Raw genomic sequence first — 21,508 nt, forward strand, 5'->3', positions numbered from 1 at the left:
TACAGCAATGAATTCCACAGATTTACCACTCTATTACTGATGAAATTCCTCCCCAAAGGGTCATTCCTTCACTCTAAGACAGTGCCCTCAGGTACTAGTCTCTTCTAGTGGAAAGATCTCCATATCCACTCCTTCTAAACTACATTGAGTACAGACCCCAGAGTCCTGAACCACTCCTTCAGTCTTGGGATCCTTTTTGTGAGCCTTCTTTGGACCCCCTCCAAGGCCAGCATATCCTTTCTGAGGTACTGGGCCAAAAACTGCTGTCAACATTTCAAATGCAGTCTAAACAGAGCCTTCAACAGCCTCAGCAATACATCCCTGCTCTTGTATTCTAGCCCCCTCAAAATGAATATTATAATTGCATTTGCCTTCCTAAGTCGTATGTCATATTTCTCAGCAAAAACATTTTGCTGGTCTTTGAATTGCCATGCACAAACTAAGACTAATCGAAACATTGTAACATACTGCATCATTTGACATTGCTCACAAAATGCCATACAATTCTAAATCCAGTGCTCTCGTTCTTTGAAAAAAATCTGTAGGGCACATCCGTGGCTTTGTTCAAAATAGTGTGATAAATTGATTGTTGCCTGTGCAACTTCAATGTGAATGACACCTACCATAACGTTTTCATAATGAATCAGTGCTAGCATCACTATGTGCATATGGTGCACTTGGAGGAAGCAGACTGTTGGAGTGCTTCAGGGGAGGTTAATGCACTAGAACAAGGGTGGCACTCTGAAACTTGTCATCAACATTTAGGCATCTAAATAGTCAATTCATAGTGAAGAACTTGACTATTGATGAAAAAGCTTTTCATCTTGCACTTGTCAGGACAATTCACAAGAATGCCAATTTAAGAGAAAATCAACATTTATACAACATGAGAGGGAACTGCTGAATGGTTGGCAAGCCGTAAATAATGCACACTTGATTGACAGCTAACATGTTTTAAATTTTAAATCAGCTGTTGCCCTGACAAATTAACCAACAAATGGCTTCCGCTATTTTGTACGTTGAAACAGGCACAGTGCATGCGCATATTCTTCCTGCCTACAAAGAACAGGGCCCTATGTATTAATATACATGGTGTGGTCTATTACTGCGTGTTGAAAACTGAGATACCAATTGACCACCCTGAATTGGTTGTCTGTATAATTCTTTACATGCTCCGGATTGTGGAGCAAATGTTGTCCAGTTATGGAATCACATCTAATGTTAGATACTGTTGTGCAAGTTTTGCAACCACAATCTGATTGTATGTGGTCAGTATCTTGTTTGTTGCGAACAGCCAAAGAGATGTGAAGTTTTGATATGATCCACCAGTCTTTCTGTTATGTGACCTATGCATCTAACATTGCATTGGCACTGAAAGTCATTACTACTTTGTGTGATTGACCAATTTTTTACTGGCTTGAACACAAAATCCTGTTAGTGTTAAACACCGTTCGTGTTGCTACTGCATAGTAGCAGCTTGAAACAGCTAAATTCACCTGTTGCTCAAACCTTTGAGTTGCCTTCCCCTTCCAGGGTAATCAGTGGTGGATTAGGCACTTTACAGCCACATGAATAAATGCAGAAATTCCTAGACTTTGTAGGAACATGTGTATGCACTGCATTTCAGCAAAATCAGTGACAAATGCTGTGTTATAGGTTAATGATTCAGGCTGGAGAATGTGAAGTCAGAGGATAAGTAGTAATATGGATTGCTAGGTAGCTTCAAGACAAAGAGCAGACAGTGGTAGTAAAGAATAGTTATTCAGAGTGGCAGAATGTGAAAAGTCGTGTTCCACAATGACTGGGGCAGGGGTCACTGCTGTTCTCAAATTATGTTAACAAATGGCCATTCAAAGACATAATTTCTAAAGTTGCAGAAGACATGAAATTGAGGATATAGTCAATATTAAGGAAGGACTGCAGAAAATTACATTAATAAAACTGTAGAATGGGTCAGTGTTTGACGGATGAAGTTTCAACCTGAGGTAATATATTTTGCTTTGAGAATTAGTGAGGTCACTTATTGCTTGGGAGTTGCAAATCTCTGTGAGGTGATGGAATAAAGGATCTTCGAGTACATATACAACATCCCTGCAGGTTGCACAAGTTATGAAGGTTTATTTTTTAAATAAAACAAACAAGCGTTACACCTTATTTTTAAAGAGTTGAATGAAAACTAGGGAAATTATGCTCATATATATCAAGTAATAACTGACAGCTTAGGTCTCTTTTCTTTTGAGGAAAGAACACCGAGGGGGTGACCTAATGAACAGAGGTATTTATAATTCTGAAAGGTTTTGATTGAGTGATGGAGAGAACGTTTCATCTTGCAGGGTAGAGCATATTCAGAGGCAATCAGTATGTGCTGATCACCAACAAACCCGATAGAAAGTTTCTCTACCTAAAGAACAGTGAGAAAATTGAACTCACAATGGTAGGGAGTGGTTTAAGCAAATTGGATAGAGACATTTAAAGGAAAGTAAGATGAGTGCAAATGGTGGAAGTCAATAAATAGTTACAAGAAGTACAAATTTCGATGAGAAAAAATATAATGTGGCTCATTTGAAACATAAGTGCTGTCATGAATAGGTTGAACTGAATGGCTTGTTTCTGTGCTGCAAATCCTATGGAATCAAGTTATGGCTATACATAAATGTGAAATTTACATTCATGTGTACTTGCAGTATAAAAAATAGGGTACTGTCTTTGGGGCTTCACAGTAAAAAGCTGGAACAGTTAAGAATTCAGCCGAAAATTATACAATATGTGGATATGTTTTTAAGAGAGGTACATCAGGGTGACAAAAGTTCTAAATTGGATGCCCCAAGTATTGATGTTCAAACCGGTACTATTATCAACTTTCAGTCAATAATTAGAATTGGACAAATGTGTTGATAAAATCTAGGAGACACTGTTGATTCTGAGATCAATGCTTATGAAATGACTGATTTAAAGTAGACAGAAGCGGTGCCACATAAAATTCAATTGGAATAAGTTTGAAGATCTTTACATCAGAAGAAAGAGTAGCTATGCTCTGAAAATGATACAGTAATGATTCAGGACAAACCTGTAAAGAATAGGTAGCCATAGAAGTCTTCAGGTTAACAATATCCAATCAACATCAAATAATGATCAACAATTCAGGTAGAATGATGAGCTACACCGTGAAAGTGGTCCAATACAAGTGGAGAAAATCTTTTTTTACATTAAAATGCTGTGGTCAGACCATAAGTGGTAATGTGCCTTAGGCACAGAAATGTAAGGGAGACGTTAAGGCACAGGAACCAATTCAAGATAAAAACCACAAAGCCAAAAAGGAAAAATCTCATCAATAGAGTTGGGGAGAACAGCTGCAGACCCTAATATTACTTCAGGAACAACTGTGGAGTTGTAGCTGGCATATTTATTGCATAGATAAACTGACAATCTTGTACTGTCCGCTTGCACAATCACATTTACAATATTTTTAATTCCAGACTTGTTTATTTGTAGTGGCAGGATTTGAGCTTATGTCACCATCCCTTATTTGTGGAACTAATGTATTTTTGTTTAATTCACTAACTGGTGTAATGCTGACTTTACAGTTCTGATGAAAGACTATAAGCTATAGTTTTAGAATGAGACCATTGGGCCCATTGACAGTTCCACCGTTCAGTTATGGCTGACATGGTTCTCAACCTCATTCTCCTGCCTTCTCAGATTAAATGAGATTAAATTTATTTTTGTTGCATGCAGCGAGATACATTGAAAAGGATTGTTTTGCATGCCGTGCAGGCAAATCACACCATACAGAATGTAGTATACAGTGTTGCAGCCACAGAGAAGGTACAGAGGAAGAGAGATCAACATTAACGCTTGAGAAATCCATTCAAAAGTCTCATAACAGTGGGAAGAAGCTGTTCTTAAATATATTTGTACATGTATTACATCTTCTGACTGATGGAAGAGCATATAACTGGGGTGGGAAGTGTCTTTCATTATGTTCGTTGCTTTTCTGAGGAAGTGGGAAATATAGATGGATTCAATGAATGGAAGGCTAATCTCCCCCTAACCCTTGATCCCCTTAACAATCAAGAACGTAGCTATCTCTGTCTTAAATATACTCAATGACTTGGTTTCCAAAGCCCTCTGGATCACTGAGTTCCATTAGATAAAAAAGGTGATCAACCTGATTAATTAAGTCTGTTCCTGTTAACTTCAGCATTTTGTATTTTCACTTGAGATTTCCAACATCCACTAACTCTCACTTTTATTTTGGAGAAAGAATATCGTCCAAGTTTTTGATTCCTGCCCTTAACTTAGAGAATGGAGAGGTGGCTATTATACAAGGAAAGAATCTGTCACATGATCAAATGAGTTAGTACTAGAAGGCTGTGACAGTATCTATATAGTAAGATAAGCAATGGTCAGAACTTCCATAAGAGGCGTTTGTAAAATTAACAGAAAATTAAAAACAAAAGAACTGCAGATGCTATAAATCATGAACAAAAACAGAAGTTGCTGGAAAAGCTCAGCAGGTTTGCCAGCATCTGAGAAGGAGAAAACAGAGTTAATGTTTCGGGTCCAGTGACCCTACGAATGCCTGTTAGAAGCTTAATTGTCATGCGAAACTATTCAAACTCTAAACTAGAGGTATTTTTAAGAACCGTTAGTGTAGATTATTAGCAATCCTGTATAATACACACATACTTTATATAAAGTACCATATGATTGCATCCAATTACATAATGATATATTCACAACAGTTTGTATAATTGACTATGTTATCCCCAAGCTTTACATATGTACGCTTAAAATTTCATGAAGCAAGCTCATTTGATTTGTTGTAAAAAGTTCTGAGGAAGGGCCACCGGACCCAAAATGTTAACTCTGTTTTCTCCTTCGCAGATGCTGCCAGACCTGCTGAGCTTTTCCAGCAACTTCTGTTTCTGTTTACAGAAAATTATCCTGACATGAACTTCTGTGATTTTCGAACTCATTACCTGATTACAATTCTAAACCATTATTACGTTGGCACAAAGTTAGAAATTATTTGCAGCACAGAAGCATGATCTTTGCCTCATTCTGGTACCTATGCTCAAAGTAAGTGTGGCACTTAAACTGTAGAATACTGTTTATTGCCCACAGTTTTTGTTTAGAAATAAAAGAAAATGTATTTTTACAATAGCAGCTGCTTAATAAATGCAGAACTCGGTCACATAAACCTTTAGATACGAGCACTTTTTAAAAGCTTAATTGTTATGCGAGACTTTTCAAACTCTAAACTAGAGGTATTTTTAAGAGCCATTAGAGCAGATTATTAGTAATCCTTTATAATACACTCATACTTTTTATAAAGTGACATATAATTACATCTAATTACATAATGATATATTCACTACAATTTGTATAATTCACTATATTGTCTCCAAGCGTTGCAAATGTACGCTCCAAATTTTATGAAGCAAACTCATTTGATTTGTTGTAAAAAGTACCTTTAAATGGACATGATTTGCATGTGCAAAATCAGTCTGCAAATCACTAATCGATGATGTCATCCCCAGTGATGTGATTTCTAAAGACAAAATTAACGGGGTTAAAATGTAATGAAACAATTTGTATGTGATTAAGGACTCAATCAATTTGTACCATGTTATCCAACTGATCATAATGTATATTGTGAAACATGTTATGGTTCAAAATCCGGGAATTCCCTCCCAAACAGCAATGTGGGACTACCTGTACCAAATGGACTGCCAGGGATCAAAAAGGTAGCTCACTACCACCTTGTCCAGGGCAACTACAGATGTGCAATAAAAACTGGCTGGACCATCATGTCCACATTACGTGAATGATCTTTTAAAAATGTATTGACTAGTTAGCAATTGAGTGTCTGACTTAGCACACTGCCCTTTCACCTGGGATTTTGGATGAGTTTCAAGCCACCTGAGCCTTTCAAATTGATTAATGGTGGGCATAATAAATAGTAAAAGTGACAATGGTAATCAAATAAAAATGAATTTCAAACAAGTGAATATGGAGTTTTATATCTGGGGTTTGATGAAGCTCTGGCAGAGTTTTATGCTAGGAGTATCCCGTTATGAAGTTGAAGTATAGTATTTAAAATAAAAAGTGTTTCATTCCTCAATGCTCATTTTACTGATTTTGTGAAACAGGTAAATAAATCACTATAAAGGCAGATAAATTCCTGGGACCTGATCACATGTACCCTTGAACTTTGTGGGAAGCTAGGGAAGCGATTGCTGAGCCCCTTGTTGAGACATTTGTATCATCAATAACTGCAGGTGAGGTGCCAGAAGACTTGGAGGCTGGCTAATGTGGTGCCTTTATTTAATAAAGGTGATGAGGAAAAGCCAGAGAACTATAGACCGGTGAGCATGACTTCAGTGGTGGGCAAGTCGTTGGAGAGGATCCTGAGAGATGGGATTTACATGTATTTGGAAAGGCAAGTGTTGATTAGGGATAGTTAACATGGCTTTGTGCATGTAAAATCGTGTCTCACTGACTTGATTGAGTTTTTTGAAGAAGTAACGAAAAGGATTGATGAAGGTAGAGCAGTGAATGTGATCAGTATGGACTTCAGTAAGGTGTTCAACAAGGTTGTGCAGGTTAGACTGGTGAGCAAGGTTAGATCACATGGAATACAGGGAGAACGAGCCTTTGGATACAGAACTGGCTCAAAGGTAGGAAATAGAGGATGGTGGTGGGGTGTTGTTTTTCAGACCAGAAGCCTGTGACCAGCAGTATGCCACAAGGATCAGTGCTGCGTCTACTGCTTTTTGTCAGTTATATAAGTTTGGATGTGAACATAGGAGGTATGATTAGTAAGATTGCAGATGACACCAAAATTGGAGGTGTAGCAGGCAGCCAAAAAAAGTTAATAAAATGTGAGGCTGGATGAACACAGCAGGCCAAGCAGCATCTCAGGAGCACAAAAGCTGACGTTTCGGGCCGAGACCCTTCATCAGAGAGGGGGATGGGGTGAGGGTTCTGGAATAAATAGGGAGAGAGGGGGAGGCGGACCGAAGATGGAGAGAAAAGAAGATAGGTGGAGAGAGTATAGGTGGGGAGGTAGGGAGGGGATAGGTCAGTCCAGGGAAGACGGACAGGTCAAGGAGGTGGGATGAGGTTAGTAGGTAGATGGGGGTGCGGCTTGGGGTGGGAGGAAGGGATGGGTGAGAGGAAGAACCGGTTAGGGAGGCAGAGACAGGTTGGACTGGTTTTGGGATGCAGTGGGTGGAGGGGAAGAGCTGAGCTGGTTGTGTGGTGCAGTGGGGGGAGGGGACGAACTGGGCTGGTTTAGGGATGCAGTTGGGGAAGGGGAGATTTTGAAGCTGGTGAAGTCCACATTGGTACCATTGGGCTGCAGTGTTCCCAGGCGGAATATGAGTTGCTGTTCCTGCAACCTACGGGTGGCATCATTGTGGCACTGCAGGAGGCCCATGATGGACATGTCATCGAAAGAATGAGAGGGGGAGTGGAAATGGTTTGTGACTGGGAGATGCAGTTGTTTAATGCGAACTGAGCGGAGGTGTTCCACAAAGCGGTCTCCAAGCCTCCGCTTGGTTTCCCCAATGTAGAGGAAGCCACACCGGGTACAGTGGATGCAGTATACCACATTGGCAGATGTGCAGGTGAACCTCTGCTTAATGTGGAATGTCATCTTGGGGCCTGGGATAGGGGTGAGGGAGGAGGTGTGGGGGCAAGTGTAGCATTTCCTGCGGTTGCAGGGGAAGATGCCGGGTGTGGTGGGGTTGGAGGGCAGTGTGGAGCGAACAAGGGAGTCACGGAGAGAGTGGTCTCTCCGGAAAGCAGACAGGGATGGGGATGGAAAAATGTCTTGGGTGGTGGGGTCGGATTGTAGATGGCGGAAGTGTCGGAGGATGATGCGTTGTATCCGGAGGTTGGTAGGGTGGTGTGTGAGAACGAGGGGGATCCTCTTTGGGCGGTTGTGGTGGGGGCGGGGTGTGAGGGATGTGTTGCGGGAAATGCGGGAGACGCGGTCAAGTGCGTTCTCGATCACTGTGGGGGGAAAGTTGCGGTCCTTGAAGAACTTGGACATCTGGGATGTGCGGGAGTGGAATGTCTTATCGTGGGAGCAGATGCGGCGGAGGCGGAGGAATTGGGAATAGGGGATGGAATTTTTGCAGGAGGGTGGGTGGGAGGAGGTGTATTTTAGGTAGCTGTGGGAGTCGGTGGGCTTGAAATGGACATCAGTTACAAGCTGGTTGCCTGAGATGGAGACTGAGAGGTCCAGGAAGGTGAGGGATGTGCTGGAGATGGCCCAGGTGAACTGAAGGTTGGGGTGGAAGGTGTTGGTGAAGTGGATGAACTGTTCGAGCTCCTCTGGGGATGACATGTCCATCGTGGGCCTCCTGCAGTGCCACAATGATGCCACCCGTAGGTTGCAGGAACAGCAACTCATATTCCGCCTGGGAACCCTGCAGCCTAATGGTATCAATGTGGACTTCACCAGTTTCAAAATCTCCCCTTCCCCAGCTGCATCCCTAAACCAGCCCAGTTCGTCCCCTCCCCCCACTGCACCACACAACCAGCCCAGCTCTTCCCCCCCCCCCACCCACTGCATCCCAAAACCAGTCCAACCTGTCTCTGCCTCCCTAACCTGTTCTTCCTCTCACCCATCCCTTCCTCCCACCCCAAGCCGCACCCCCATCTACTTATTAACCTCATCCCACCTCCTTGACCTGTCCGTCTTCCCTGGACTGACCTGTCCCCTCCCTACCTCCCCACCTATACTCTCTCCACCTATCTTCTTTTCTCTCCATCTTCGGTCCGCCTCCCCCTCTCTCCCTATTTATTCCAGAACCCTCACCCCATCCCCCTCTCTGATGAAGGGTCTAGGCCCGAAACGTCAGCTTTTGTGCTCCTGAGATGCTGCTTGGCCTGCTGTGTTCATCTAGCCTCACATTTTATTATCTTGGATTCTCCAGCATCTGCAGTTCCCATTATCTCTGAAGCCAAAAAAGTTACCTCAGATTACAGTGAGACCTTGATCAGATGGATGGGTGGACCAAGGAGTGGCAGATAGAGTTTAATTTCGATAAATGTGAGGTGTTGTATTTTGGAAAGGCAAATCAGGGCCGGACTTACACACTTAATGGTAAGGTCCTGGGAAGCGTTGCTGAATCAGGAGACCTTGGAGTACAGGTTCATAGTTCCTTGAAAGTGGAGTTGCAGGTGGACAGAATAGTGAAGAAGGCATTTGATATACTTGAGAAGTATAATGGGAACTGCAGATGCTGGAGAATCCGAGATAACAAAGTGTGGAGCTGGATGAACACAGCAGGCCACGCAGTGTCTTAGGAGCACAAAAGCTGATGTTTCTCTAGACCCTTCTCTAGGCCCGAAACGTAAGCTTTTGTGCTCCTAAGATGCTGCTTGGCCAGCTGTGTTCATCCAGCTCCACACTTTGTTATTTGGTATGCCTACCTTTTTTGGTCAGTGCATTGAGCAGAGGAGTTGAGAGGTCATGTTGCAGCTGTACAGGTCATTGGTTCGGCCACTTTTGAAATACTACTTTCAATTCTGGTCTCCCTGCTATAGGAACGAAGATGTGAAACTTGAAAGGGTTCGGAAAAGATTGACAAGGATGTTTCCAGGGTTGGAGGGTTTGCGCTATAGGGAGAGGCTGAATAGGCTATGGCTATTTTCCCTAGAGTGTTGGAGGATGAAGGGTGACCTCATAGAAGTTAATAAAATCACGAGGGACATGGACAGGGTGAATAGCCAAGGCCTTTTCCCCAGGGCAACAGAGCCCAAAACTAGAAGGATATAGGTTTAAGGTGAGAGGGGAAAGATTTAAATGGAACCTAAGGGGCAACATTTTCATGTAGAGAATGGTGCGTGTATGGAATGAACTGCCAGAGGAAGTGGTGGAAGCCAGTACAGTTACGGCTTTTAAAAGGCACTTGGATGGGTATATGAATAGGACAGATTTAGAGGGATAAGGGCCAAATGCTAGCAAACTGGACTAGATTAATTTAGGATATCTGTTCGGCATGGATGAGTTGGACCAAAGGGTCTGTTTCCATGCTTACGGCTCTGTGACAACTTTATGAACAGGCATCTCAAGAAATAGCCTAAATTGAGACGTAAGTTAAATATGAGAGGTATGAAGGTATTTTCTGTGCCAGGATGGCAACTACACACCATAGGTTTTGGAAAGAAACAGACCTTTGCTTGTCAAGTACAAGTGGTCATGTCTTTTAAATATTGTTAATTAACATTCTTTTCTACAAAAGTCACACAGGTCCTGCCAAGTTGGGTTCTTTGGATACTTCTATTGTTCCTATTCAGTTGTCAAAATGTGCAGTCAGATTTCCTGACAAGACCAGAACTGAGTTCCACAACTCAGTTACAGGAAACGAACCAGGAATATGTGTATTCCATTAAGATGCATGCTGCAACATGAAAGCAATAGTGGGAATAAAGAAGCTATAATTATCTCTCATATCTTCAGGAAGCAGTGAAGCATTTTGAAGTGTAATTAGCTGCTGTCTGCAGGCAGGCGTGGAAGTCCATTTACATAGAGAAAGTACCTGAAACTAGTAAGCATGAAAATGACCAAATGCACTGTCTTGTTTGTTTTAGTTGGTTTGTAGCCTTCAGGTTGTAGCTCTACTGAAAACGGCTGCTGACGTGGCTTAAAATCAGTGGCAGAATGTAACAATTGGTTCAGATAAAATCCTTTGTTCATTTAATAGTTAATATTATTGTGGAAACTGTTTTTCTTCAAATTGTCACTTTATCGAAACATGACTAGTCTTAAAAAATAAAGTTTCAGATAGACTTGGGATACTTCACTACTGAGTGGTTCATGCTTAAATCTGGTACAGTAGAGGAAATTAACAATCTCTGGTGTTAAATTCCTATTCAAGAGGTCATGCAGAACATGTTGGAGATTTTCAAATGAAAGCAAATTAGGTTAAGTGGGACAAATAAATGTCAACTTGCAGTCACATTTCTTTATAGAAAGCAACTGGCCTCCAGAGTGCAATCTGTTGAGAGGGGTTTATGGGTTTGTTTTGATCCTGAATACCTTTTGTTTGTATCTGGTGTTGCTAAGGCAAAGACAAAAAAACTGAAGCTTTGCTTTTGTACAGACTGTTATTTCAAAGAAATTGCAATGTACAATATGTATTATGCAAAAACAAAGCATCCTTCAGTAGAGGATCTGAAAAATCTCAGATCTCAAAATTGTCATTTTATGCGCAACCTGTGCTGTTGCTTATCTTGTGGAGAAGCTGATTTAATCTGTCATATTGCTCTGCATCTGTTCAATGTAAGGTGACTCTGCTGCTCAAAGAGATCAGCATGCCCTGACCCATTTAACTTTGTCAATTTAAAAGTCTGTTAATCCCAGGATCAGTTTGCATTGCTATCTATTATTGAATAGATAGTTGTGTTTAAGTTGCCTTTAGAATCCTTTACCACAGTTGCAAATCATAGTGCAACATAATAAACATAACTCAAATATAACCCAATGGAATGTTGATGGGATGGAATTGGTCATACATTTTAGATCCTGCCTGAATTTGTTTGCGTTAACATCAGTTTCTACAAGATAGGTTAGGATAAAATGACCACCGTTGGAGTACATCCACTCTAGAATACAAAATCTTAGAAATAAAAACAGCTATTGCATCTGTTTAGAGTTTTAAAACTTTTAGTTGATTAACATTTCAACCACAAAAATATAACTTTGTTTTCTGCAAACCACAACATGCCTATAATCTATCTGGCTAATAGTTAGAACAGAATTGACCAATTTAAAATTACCAACTCGTCTGTCAGTGATTTTTTTCCAAGTCTAGCCTGTTCCAGATACGGCATCAGAGGAAACCTGGAAGAAAGTCACTCCTTTCAAGGGTAAAGTTACAGACCAAGACACACCTCTTTTTCACGGCAGGACTGCCAAATCCCAAAGACACATCATCGGTGACTGAAAAAGGGTAATTGTGTAAGTCGGGGAAGGGTTGGTATGCTCGGTGGGTAGGTAAGGGGTATGTCAGGTGGTTGCTTCGGGTGTCAAAGGTTCAGGTCAGTTTGAAGGTGTGCTGATTACGGCAGGGCAAGGACTTTAGGGTTAACAGTTGCAGGAGGGTTGAATTGGTGGTGAGTTCGGGATTTAGTTTAGTGATGACCTCAGAATTGGTAGGTTTTAATGCTGTAACTTTCCCTGGGTAGTTATTGAGCTTAAATGAGTTGGAATTCTCCAAGTTCTCCAAACTTAATGGACTCTTTTGGAGAATTCCAGGGGATTGCCCATTGGAAAATTCAGTTTCCCAAGGAATTCACGAAGAGTCAGCTGCATCGTTAATTCCATATCGTCTTGATATGCAACTCCAGTCTGCAATGCTCCGTTGATTCTCTGACAGTTGGAATATCTGGACCATATGTCAGCCAGTGAACCATTGTGGGAGAACTAAAGAGATGGTGTATTTTACTTTCAGTAGTCATTGCAGCTAATAATTCCCACCCATTCCTCCCTTACCTGTGTGCAGATTCTAGAGATGCATTAGAACAGGCTTGCATTGATGTAGCACCTGTCACTTCTCTGGATTTCCAAAAGCATTTAATTAGCATTGAATTACTTTTTAAAAGTATAATCATTGTCATTGCATGGGCAAATGTAGCAACCAAATTTCACACAGCAAGTGAGAAGATGAAAGGCTCATTAATGTGCTTGAATGGTATTGACGGAAGATAATTGTTTAGAAGAACTTCCATGCTGGACCTCATACAGTATTATTGGATAATTTGTCTATTTGAACAGACAGATGCTGCCTTAGTTTGGAGTTTAACTGAAAAACAGTGCCTCACAACCTCAGACCAGTACAGGGGTGCCAACTTAGAATGTGCAGTCAAGTTCTGCAGTGGGGCTTGAGTCCAAAGAGTTAGTAATGGTTCTTCTAAGCAATTCTGCATTTTATTTGTCCCATTATGAGTCTACTGCTGCAGTATGACTATGATGGATGGAATGTGGGGATAAGGTGTCCTCCCTTACCAAGATGAGTTTGGTCTGAACAATTAGGTTCATCCAAAGAGTAATATTTAGAGTTGTTAAAGTAAAAGTTTTATACTTGTTTAAAATGTGTGTTTTTGTGCTGGAATTTCTGTTCTCTTCAGTTTGATGGCTCAGTGCTTAGAAACATTAATACTGGGCACTTCAAACACTGCTATTTCCAACAATCTGATGGAGTATTTGAGCTTTGAACAATATAGTTTCATTGAGTTATTTTAGATTTAAAAGTAACAGCTTTGATTTGTCTGGGAAAATGCATTTAAAAATATTGTTTGTCTACATTCCCACAGCATGTTGGCTCGGTGGGTAGCATTGTTGCCACACAGCAACAAGGACTCAGGTTTGATTCCACCCTTGGGTGACTGTCTGTGTGGAATTTGCACATTCCTCCTTGTCTCTGTGTGGGTTTCCTCTGGGTGCTCTGATTTCCTTCCAAGATCTCTCAATGTGCAGGAAAGGTGGATTGGCCATTCTAAATTGTCATGTAGTGTCCTGCGATGTGTAGGTTAGGTGGATTAGCCATGATAAAGGCAGGGTTGTGAGGATGGCATGGGGCGCTGCGTCTGGATGGGATGCTGTTTGTGGGTTGGTCCAGCCTTGATGAGCTGAACAGCCTCTTTCCAAATTGTAGTCATTCTATAATTAACAGGTTGTATTATCAGGTCGTATTACTGTGTAATAATGCACCTATTCAGTAATTTTATTCCAAACCTCCCTGTGGGATGTTGATGGGATGAAATCAATCACACATTTTAGACCCTGCCTGAATTTGTTTGCATTAACTTCAGTTTCTACAAGGTAGGTTAAGATAAAATGACAACCATTACACCTTAGAATACAAAATCTTAGAAATAAAAATAGCCATTGTATCTGTTAAATGTTTTACAACTTTTAGTTTGTTAACATTTCTACCACCAAAAATAACTTTGTTTTCTGCAAACCAGAACATGCCTATTCAGTAATAATCTATCTGACATTGCTACTTGTGCATAGGTGGAGGGAAAAATTAACAGCCATGTTTTCTGTTTGTAAACTATTTGAAATGATGCAGTAATTACATAGAACCATTTTAAAATATTCCACATTCTGAAACACTTCTGTTAAAATTACTGTCATCACCTGGTTTAAGCTTTCCTCCTCAAGGGAATAAGCGCTTTAGCTTCATTTAGCTCTCAGGTAGAATTTTGCCTCTTCATTTAACGGCTCTGAGCTCAACACGGAAGAGTCTGTGGCCTAGACTGAAGCTGGAGAATTATGATGCAATCCCTGTGACTGCAAGCTACGGAAAAATCTTTTTTTAAAACTTTGCTGCGCTGATTCTTTCTTCTCCCAACCCAGCCATTCCCTTTTTTTGGGAGGTAACTGCTACAGAAATCTCCACAGTTAATTAACTTGCTCTGACGTATTTAGGTTGAACTGTGAAGGATATTTCTTAACTCAGCGGCATGACCCCGTAAGAGTTATTTCAACTTTAAAATATTCTTAAATAATTGTTCATTTATAACCTCCTCAGGAAAGGTTACTGAAACCACTAAAAAAGCTATTCAATCTGTCTGGACTCATAGTGCCAGGCAGTGGTGGAATCGAACCCAGCACTTTGAAGCATATTAGAGCTACATCATTGTCTGTGTTGTCCTATCAACACTAATTTCACACAAGAAAATAGTACTTACTGTTAAAATGCTGAGTTTCATTAGGTACAACCAGATAGTGGTTCCTTCATATACTCTTGTAAATTGGTGATAAACTTTTCTGCCGTTATGTTATTGATATTTAATATAGACATAAAACAGCCTTTTAAATATATTGTCATTTTTCCGCTTCTGGAAATGGTGATTCATCTCATTCAAGTTATCTTTCATCTTATAAAAATCTGGACATTTTATAGTTCACTAGCCTAACAAAACAGCTAACAGCAGCTGAGCTCAAATGTGCCTTCACCTGACTTCCAAGTGAACCATTCCAGCAGTCATCAGGACTAGAAACCACTTATAGCCTGCTTAGTATTAGTGACTGACAGTCACTAATACTAAGTGTATTAGTACACTTGTGTGCTCAAACCAGAAACCTGTCCGTACTCTAGCTCAATATCACACCAACTGGTGCATTTATGCACTACACAATCAGAGAAGCCACAGTTAATTTTACTCATTTTGTATTCCTGTTTTTCAATGAACTTAAGTGATTTTTAACCTAGCTTTCTTTAAAAAATTAACAACTGTGTATTGCAATTTGTCATATATACGCAAGCATGATGTCTGAGGAAATCTAGTCTACAATGCAAGTTTGATCATCAAAAAAGCTTTAACATTCAGTCAATCTTTTGAATGTATTAGATGAAGGTGGGATAATGGCATCTCTCCAAAGATGAAAAATTGTTGCGAAGAGATACACAGATTATAATGTGATTCAGACCATTAGCACATGGATTATGGTAGAGTTTATATTGCCATTTGCAAGCAGGATACTGAATCTATATGGAACAATTCGGACTGCTGTGTAGATTCCTACTAACCAGCAGATAGGATGTCTGAAGAACCTACTTCAGTCTGATTCAGTAGCCACCTTGGAAAACCTGTTTAGTGGAATAAATGCATCACACTGCATTGATATTTTCAGTATACTAAACAATTGTTGAACTTTTAATGGTGATAGAATTGTCTATAACTGCTCATTATTATGTCATCACTTGATTTTGGGCAGGCAGCCTCAGTCAGTGGCCATATTCCTACTCACTTTCAGCCTAACCCAAATTTCCCAAGCATCACATGATACATTAGTGATTTTTTTTTGACTTGCTATTGCACTAATTACTGAGTTGATTTGAAGTGAATGTGTATTCTCTGTATTAAAATGCATCAAGGGAAAGAACTTATATTTATGTATTGCACGTTTCCAGAACCTTAGGATACCCCAGAGTGTTGCACCCCAATTGGAATATTTTTGATGTGTTGCCACTGTTATTATGTAAAACTGTGCCACTTTGTGCAAGCAAAGTCACTCAAACAAATAAAATAAAATAAAATAAAATAAAATAAAATAAAATAAATAGCCAGATGTTACGTTTTTATTGATAGTTGAGGGGTAACGTTTGGCTATGACAGAGAACTACTCTTGCTTCTTCAAGCAGTACTGAAAGCACAGACTGGATCTCAATTTAATATCTCACCTGAAACACCAATGGTTTCACGTCCAGCATTATTTTCATTATTAAATCAACAACATGTTATTATTTGACCATTGAGCTGTGAAAGAACTAAACCCTTTTGCTAATAATTTCAGATTTTAAAAGTATGTTTGTTTAAAGCTGGCCTTATATTTAGCTGGTATTGTTTAATTTTAATTTGTACTTTTCCTCAAATGATATCTGATGAAAGTTTGAGGTATTATAATTATAATCATTAGAAGAAAAACCTACATCTTATCAGTTTTGTATCTATTACAATTGATGCAAATTTAAAGAAACTTACACTTTACTGGTTGTTCGTGATGTAGGGTTAATCCTACATCATGGTTCATTACTTTTCAATTCATCTTAACCACAATAGCAGCTTGTTGTTCAAGTTTTGTTTTTGCAATCATTTGTGCTTCATCCATAATTTATGTATGAAAGCTGTAGCTAGCAGAAAACAAAGCCAATCCGTTTTCAGATGCTCTGGTGCTACCAACGTTGCTTTACCAAAAACAAGATGATTCAAAACTATATTTTATGTAGCAAAAAGCATAAAGAGCAAAGAAAAACAGTCCTCTGTTGATTAAAATGTCTAATTACTATTGTTGTTATGAAGTTTTAACAGCACACAGTAAAAATCATTATACTCTGGCATTACAAAAGCCTTCTTCACAATTGCTCAGATTGGAGAGTGCTGAAATTACACAGCAGTGTCCCACTGCTGTTCCCAAGAGGGAAGATGGCTTGCAACTGACAAGTATTATTAATTATCACTTTCTTTTCATAACACAGTACCCTGTTTAATTGTTTATCTAAAAGTCGCGTGTATTATTTTCATATGCTTTCAAATGTGACAGGTTTTCTAAAACTCTCATCAGAGCTATCTCTCTGTAGCAAGTTAGAAATTTTAGGATAGTTTGCCTTTCAAAAGTTCAGACAATGCTCTTAGACATGTAACTGTGCATATGTTGATGTGAGTCACCTAACTTTGGAGCAGCTGCAAATTATATAAAGCTGATTTTATGCTTTTCGAAGCCATGGCCCAAGATAGCAAGTATTTTTGTGCTTTTAGATTGCTAATCATCTTTTTCAGAAAATACTTAACAGGAAATTAATATTATGCAGATAATGAGTAAAGTCTATCCTTTTATATCATATAAAGTTGATACTATCAGTTTATATGTGCATTAAATAATTTTAATTGATCTGCTTTGTTCTGAGTTAATCTTCTGTAAAAAGAGTGGCATCTCTCATGAATGAGAGTATGTGGCAGGAATTTTAAAATCCAAATTATTTAGTTACATCCAACTATAAAAACATCTATAAATGCATTGCAACTTTAATTATGAACTTATGTGAAGATATACATTAGAAATTGAATTCTTTATGAAAATTTCTGCTAAATGTTAATAACTCCTCAATTTTAAATCAATTTTTTTCCGTTCCTAAACCACCCAGTCTAAATCCTGAAATTTTCTGTAGTGTTTTTGATCAAATCTGTTATGTTTGTATTCCCTTAATTTTGTGTTTTGTTTCTTTCTTTCTCTTCCTTCAGATTTAAATATTTGAAGTTCTGATTACAGTTGTTGTTTAAGGTAAGGCTGTCGCTACATTTTCACAAAGACTCATCTCACCAGTTTGTTCACTGCACTTTATAAATAAAGCTTGCCCTTTATGTTGCTAGAAAAAGTAGCTTTGCTTCTCCTTATTGCCACTCTTAATTAGAAGTGATGCACTTTAAAACAAGTGATGCTGGGATTTAACACCTGACTAGGTAGCTGCACTAACAATACTGCTGTACTAATGGTACTTCCCTGTTTCTGCATGTCTGAGCTTTAACTGAAAGCTAATACTTTTGCCTCTGTGCCTGAGGCTGAATCTGACACAAACACCTGCCATATTGGAGAATGTCTTTGTCAAACATGCTTTTGTTTGAATTGCTTCAGGGAACCAATGAGAGCTAAGTCCATTTATGTTTTGTTTTTTAAGCACCACACAATTGGATTTTGAAACAGGATAGATAAGAAGTGGCACGTGCTGAGTCGGTCTTTTGAGCCAGCTTGGCGTAATAAGTAGTTTCAGGAGGGCAGATTGCTGAGCCTGGCTTTCTGAATGGAACAGCTGGGGGAGGAAGGAAACACAAAAGACAAGTAGACAGAGTGGCATAAACCTGCAGAATTGTGGGTGGGGCTTTGGACACAGGGAGCAGGCCGACCACACGCCAGGTGTGACCTTTTCTAGCTCGTTGGTTCTGCTTGTTTGTCTGGGCAATTTAAAACTCACTGATAGAAATGAGGAATCTGACAGGCTGCTTGCTGCAGCCAGAAGTAGGAGGAGTCTGGTTGAAGCTGATGGACGACTTTGATTAACCCTCTAAGGACTGTATTAGCATATTTGCACCTTATCTAGGGGCAGGTGTAGGAGTTTTCAACGATGATAATGTGTTTCATGCTATGTTGATGTTTTCTGCAATATTCATCATGCTTAATTTAGTTGCTAAAACCATATAGCAGATGTCACTGGGTGAAAAAGACTCCGAATAACAAAGACAATAAGTTTATAAGAAATATAAAGCAGTATTTGGAATAAGAATTGATAACAACTGCATTCACATCATCATTATAGAGCTTGGTTTTGTGATCAGTGCAATAAAGTCCACTTAATCAGACTGGGCAAGAAGAGAGCTGCAGCTGTTAAGTGCTATTTGTCACCAACAGCACTATTTGACTCTATTCATATAAGGATATTTTTATAAATGTAAGTTTTCTCGGATATATCTTTTGGTGGTGTGCCATTTTATACCCATTGATATTGAGCATTCATACTCGTTGTTCCAATTGTTCTTTGAAAAAATCATTTTGATTTACAGAGGTCCGAATTGGTTTGGAAAGATAATGGAGCAGATTATATTTTGCCATTGCCAGGCCTTTTCACCTAAACAGGGATGCAGGATAAGAGGAAAATCCTTTTTTGAATAGCAGTTCCTCAGGTGATGTTTTGAGAAACAAACATGACAAAAGGAGATACTTCACGCAGCTTCATTGCATTTCAAGCTGTAAGTTAATTTAAAAAGTCTAACGAGCCACCATGTGCAGTGTCATATAGCCATAGCTCATAAACCTAATCTATCACACAGCAGAATTTTCAATTTTAGACCTGGCTTTATGTGGAGAAGGCAAACAGGGGTCCTACTGAGGGAAGAGAAGGACTTTGATTTCTCTGATAACACTCCTGCGAAGCTTCTTTGGATGCTTTACTTTGTTAAAGACACTATGTAATTGCATGTCGATTTGTCTTGGGGGGCCTATTTCATACAACCAGCAGATTTTGAGAACCGGGCCTCAAGCGACACAGTGGCTCAGTGATTAGCACTTCTGCCTCACCGCGCCAGGGCCCTGGGTTTGATTCCACCCTTGGGCGACTGCCTCTGTGGAAATTGCACATTCTCCCTGTGTCTGCGTGGGTTTCCTCCCGCTGCTCTGATTTCCTCCCGCAGTCCAAAGATGTGCAGGCTAGGTGGATTAGTCATGCTAAATTTCCCACAATGTTCAGGTACGTGTAGATTAGGTGGGTTATAGGAGGATGGGTCTGGGTGGGATGCTCTGAGGAGTGGTTGGACTTGTTGGGCTGAAGGGCCTGTTTCCACACTGTAGGATTCTGTCATCTATGAACTGAATGCTACTGGTCAGTTGTTCACTGTATCGTGATGACAGAGGAAGCTGGAAGCACTTGTGGACATATTGACCTTCTAATTACAACATGCTTTTTAAAAAAGAAATGACACACGGCCAAAAGGTGATTGTAGATTTAAATTCAGTGGCCGTCTGGTGATAGAGAAACCCTGGAATGTCGTACCTGATTCAGATGCCAAGGAACCTTCAAAGGAGAGATGATAATGTCATAGTAATCTCACTGGACGAGTAATACAGAACACCAGATTTAAGTTCTGGTGAGAGAGATAATGGGAACTGCAGATGCTGGAGAATTCCAAGATAATAAAATGTGAGGCTGGATGAACACAGCAGGCCAAGCAGCATCTCAGGAGCACAAAAGCTGACGTTTCGGGCCTAGACCCTTCATCAGAGAGGGGGATGGGGAGAGGGAACTGGAATACATCGGGAGAGAGGGGGAGGCGGACCGAAGATGGAGAGTAAAGAAGTTCTGGTGACATTGGTTCAGATCTCACCATAGTAGATGATGAGATTTTGAGTGCAGTAAACAGCTGAAATGAGAAACCTAGCCTAATGGCAACCATGTAATAATCACTGTTGATCATTTAAAAAGCTATCTGGTTCACTAATTTCCTTCTTTTAAGGAAGGAAATCCTCGCCTGGTTTGGCCCAGATCCACAGCAATTTGGTTGATTCTTCACAGCTCTCTGTTACATTCTGGCCTTGGCAATGACATTCACATTCCATAAACAAATAAAAATTTAAAAGAAAGAAATGCTGTGTGAGCTGAACTGTAGTTCATGAGAGTTATCTCAGACTGTGAACATGATGGACAAAAGAGAGCAGTCAAGGTGTATTCCCCTTTCAAGAATACACAAGAAAAGGGAATGGAAGCCAGTTGATCCCCGGTCTGTCTGTGACTAATGGTAGATGATGTATGAGTGAGTTGAGCAGTTGATGTGTACCTCTGGACTGAGATATTTGTGCGTACAAGACTGAATATCAGTTTTTGTGCTGTGAAGCTCGAAACGCAAAAACAATTACCTAGTTACCCCTGAGTGCCAAGTAAATGTTTCACTTTGTCTGACTCCTAAAAGCGGCATGTCAGTCAAACGGAAATGGGGCAAAAGAAGAGCCCCACACTTGCGAATGATGCCAGTCAGCCACTGTCAAAAGAAATTAGGACAAAAGTATTTGAACTGACCTGCAAAGCCAAGCAATTAATCAACTGCTTAATGATCAATGTGTCACTTTCTACTGTGCATGAGCAACCCAAAGACTGACCCATAAAGCTTTTAATTTTTATCTTTTTTGGATTCATTCTTCATTTCTAATTTGTGCATGTGCATTGTGTTATTATGTACACATTTTGTAAGTAATAAACTTAGTCTTTAACTCAAGGCCTGGTTAAATTGGCTGCTTTTAAGCATTAATTTGGCCGAAGAAAAGGGCATCCACAAGGGAAGTGATCCTTTTAAAACTAACCTTGTGACCTACCAAGGGGATGGTTGAATAAAAAAGGGGAGCCAGTTCATTCCTCCTTGCCTAAAAATTCAACAGTTTTGGGTATCCCAATTCAAACCATAATAACTTGGGGAACCTCATTCATGGTCTAGTCAT

At 39.9% G+C, this 21,508-nt stretch overlaps 1 protein-coding gene across 4 annotated transcripts in view; it reads left to right on the top strand.

The window, feature by feature from the left end:
* Nucleotides 1-21,508, top strand: part of ralgapa2 (Ral GTPase activating protein catalytic subunit alpha 2) — a 522,648-nt gene that overhangs the window by 455,606 nt on the left and 45,534 nt on the right. The window contains exon 41 of one of the 4 annotated variants that reach the window (XM_059648353.1): nucleotides 17,773-17,812. The exons of the other annotated variants lie outside the window; for them this stretch is intronic. Within the exon in view, the coding sequence (XP_059504336.1) occupies nucleotides 17,773-17,786 (14 nt within the window). The 3' untranslated portion in view covers nucleotides 17,787-17,812. The remainder of the gene's footprint in view (nucleotides 1-17,772; nucleotides 17,813-21,508) is intronic. 4 annotated transcript variants of the gene reach the window in all.

The sequence above is a fragment of the Stegostoma tigrinum genome, chromosome 9, assembly GCF_030684315.1.
Source record: "Stegostoma tigrinum isolate sSteTig4 chromosome 9, sSteTig4.hap1, whole genome shotgun sequence".
Taxonomy (NCBI): Eukaryota; Metazoa; Chordata; class Chondrichthyes; order Orectolobiformes; family Stegostomatidae; genus Stegostoma; species Stegostoma tigrinum.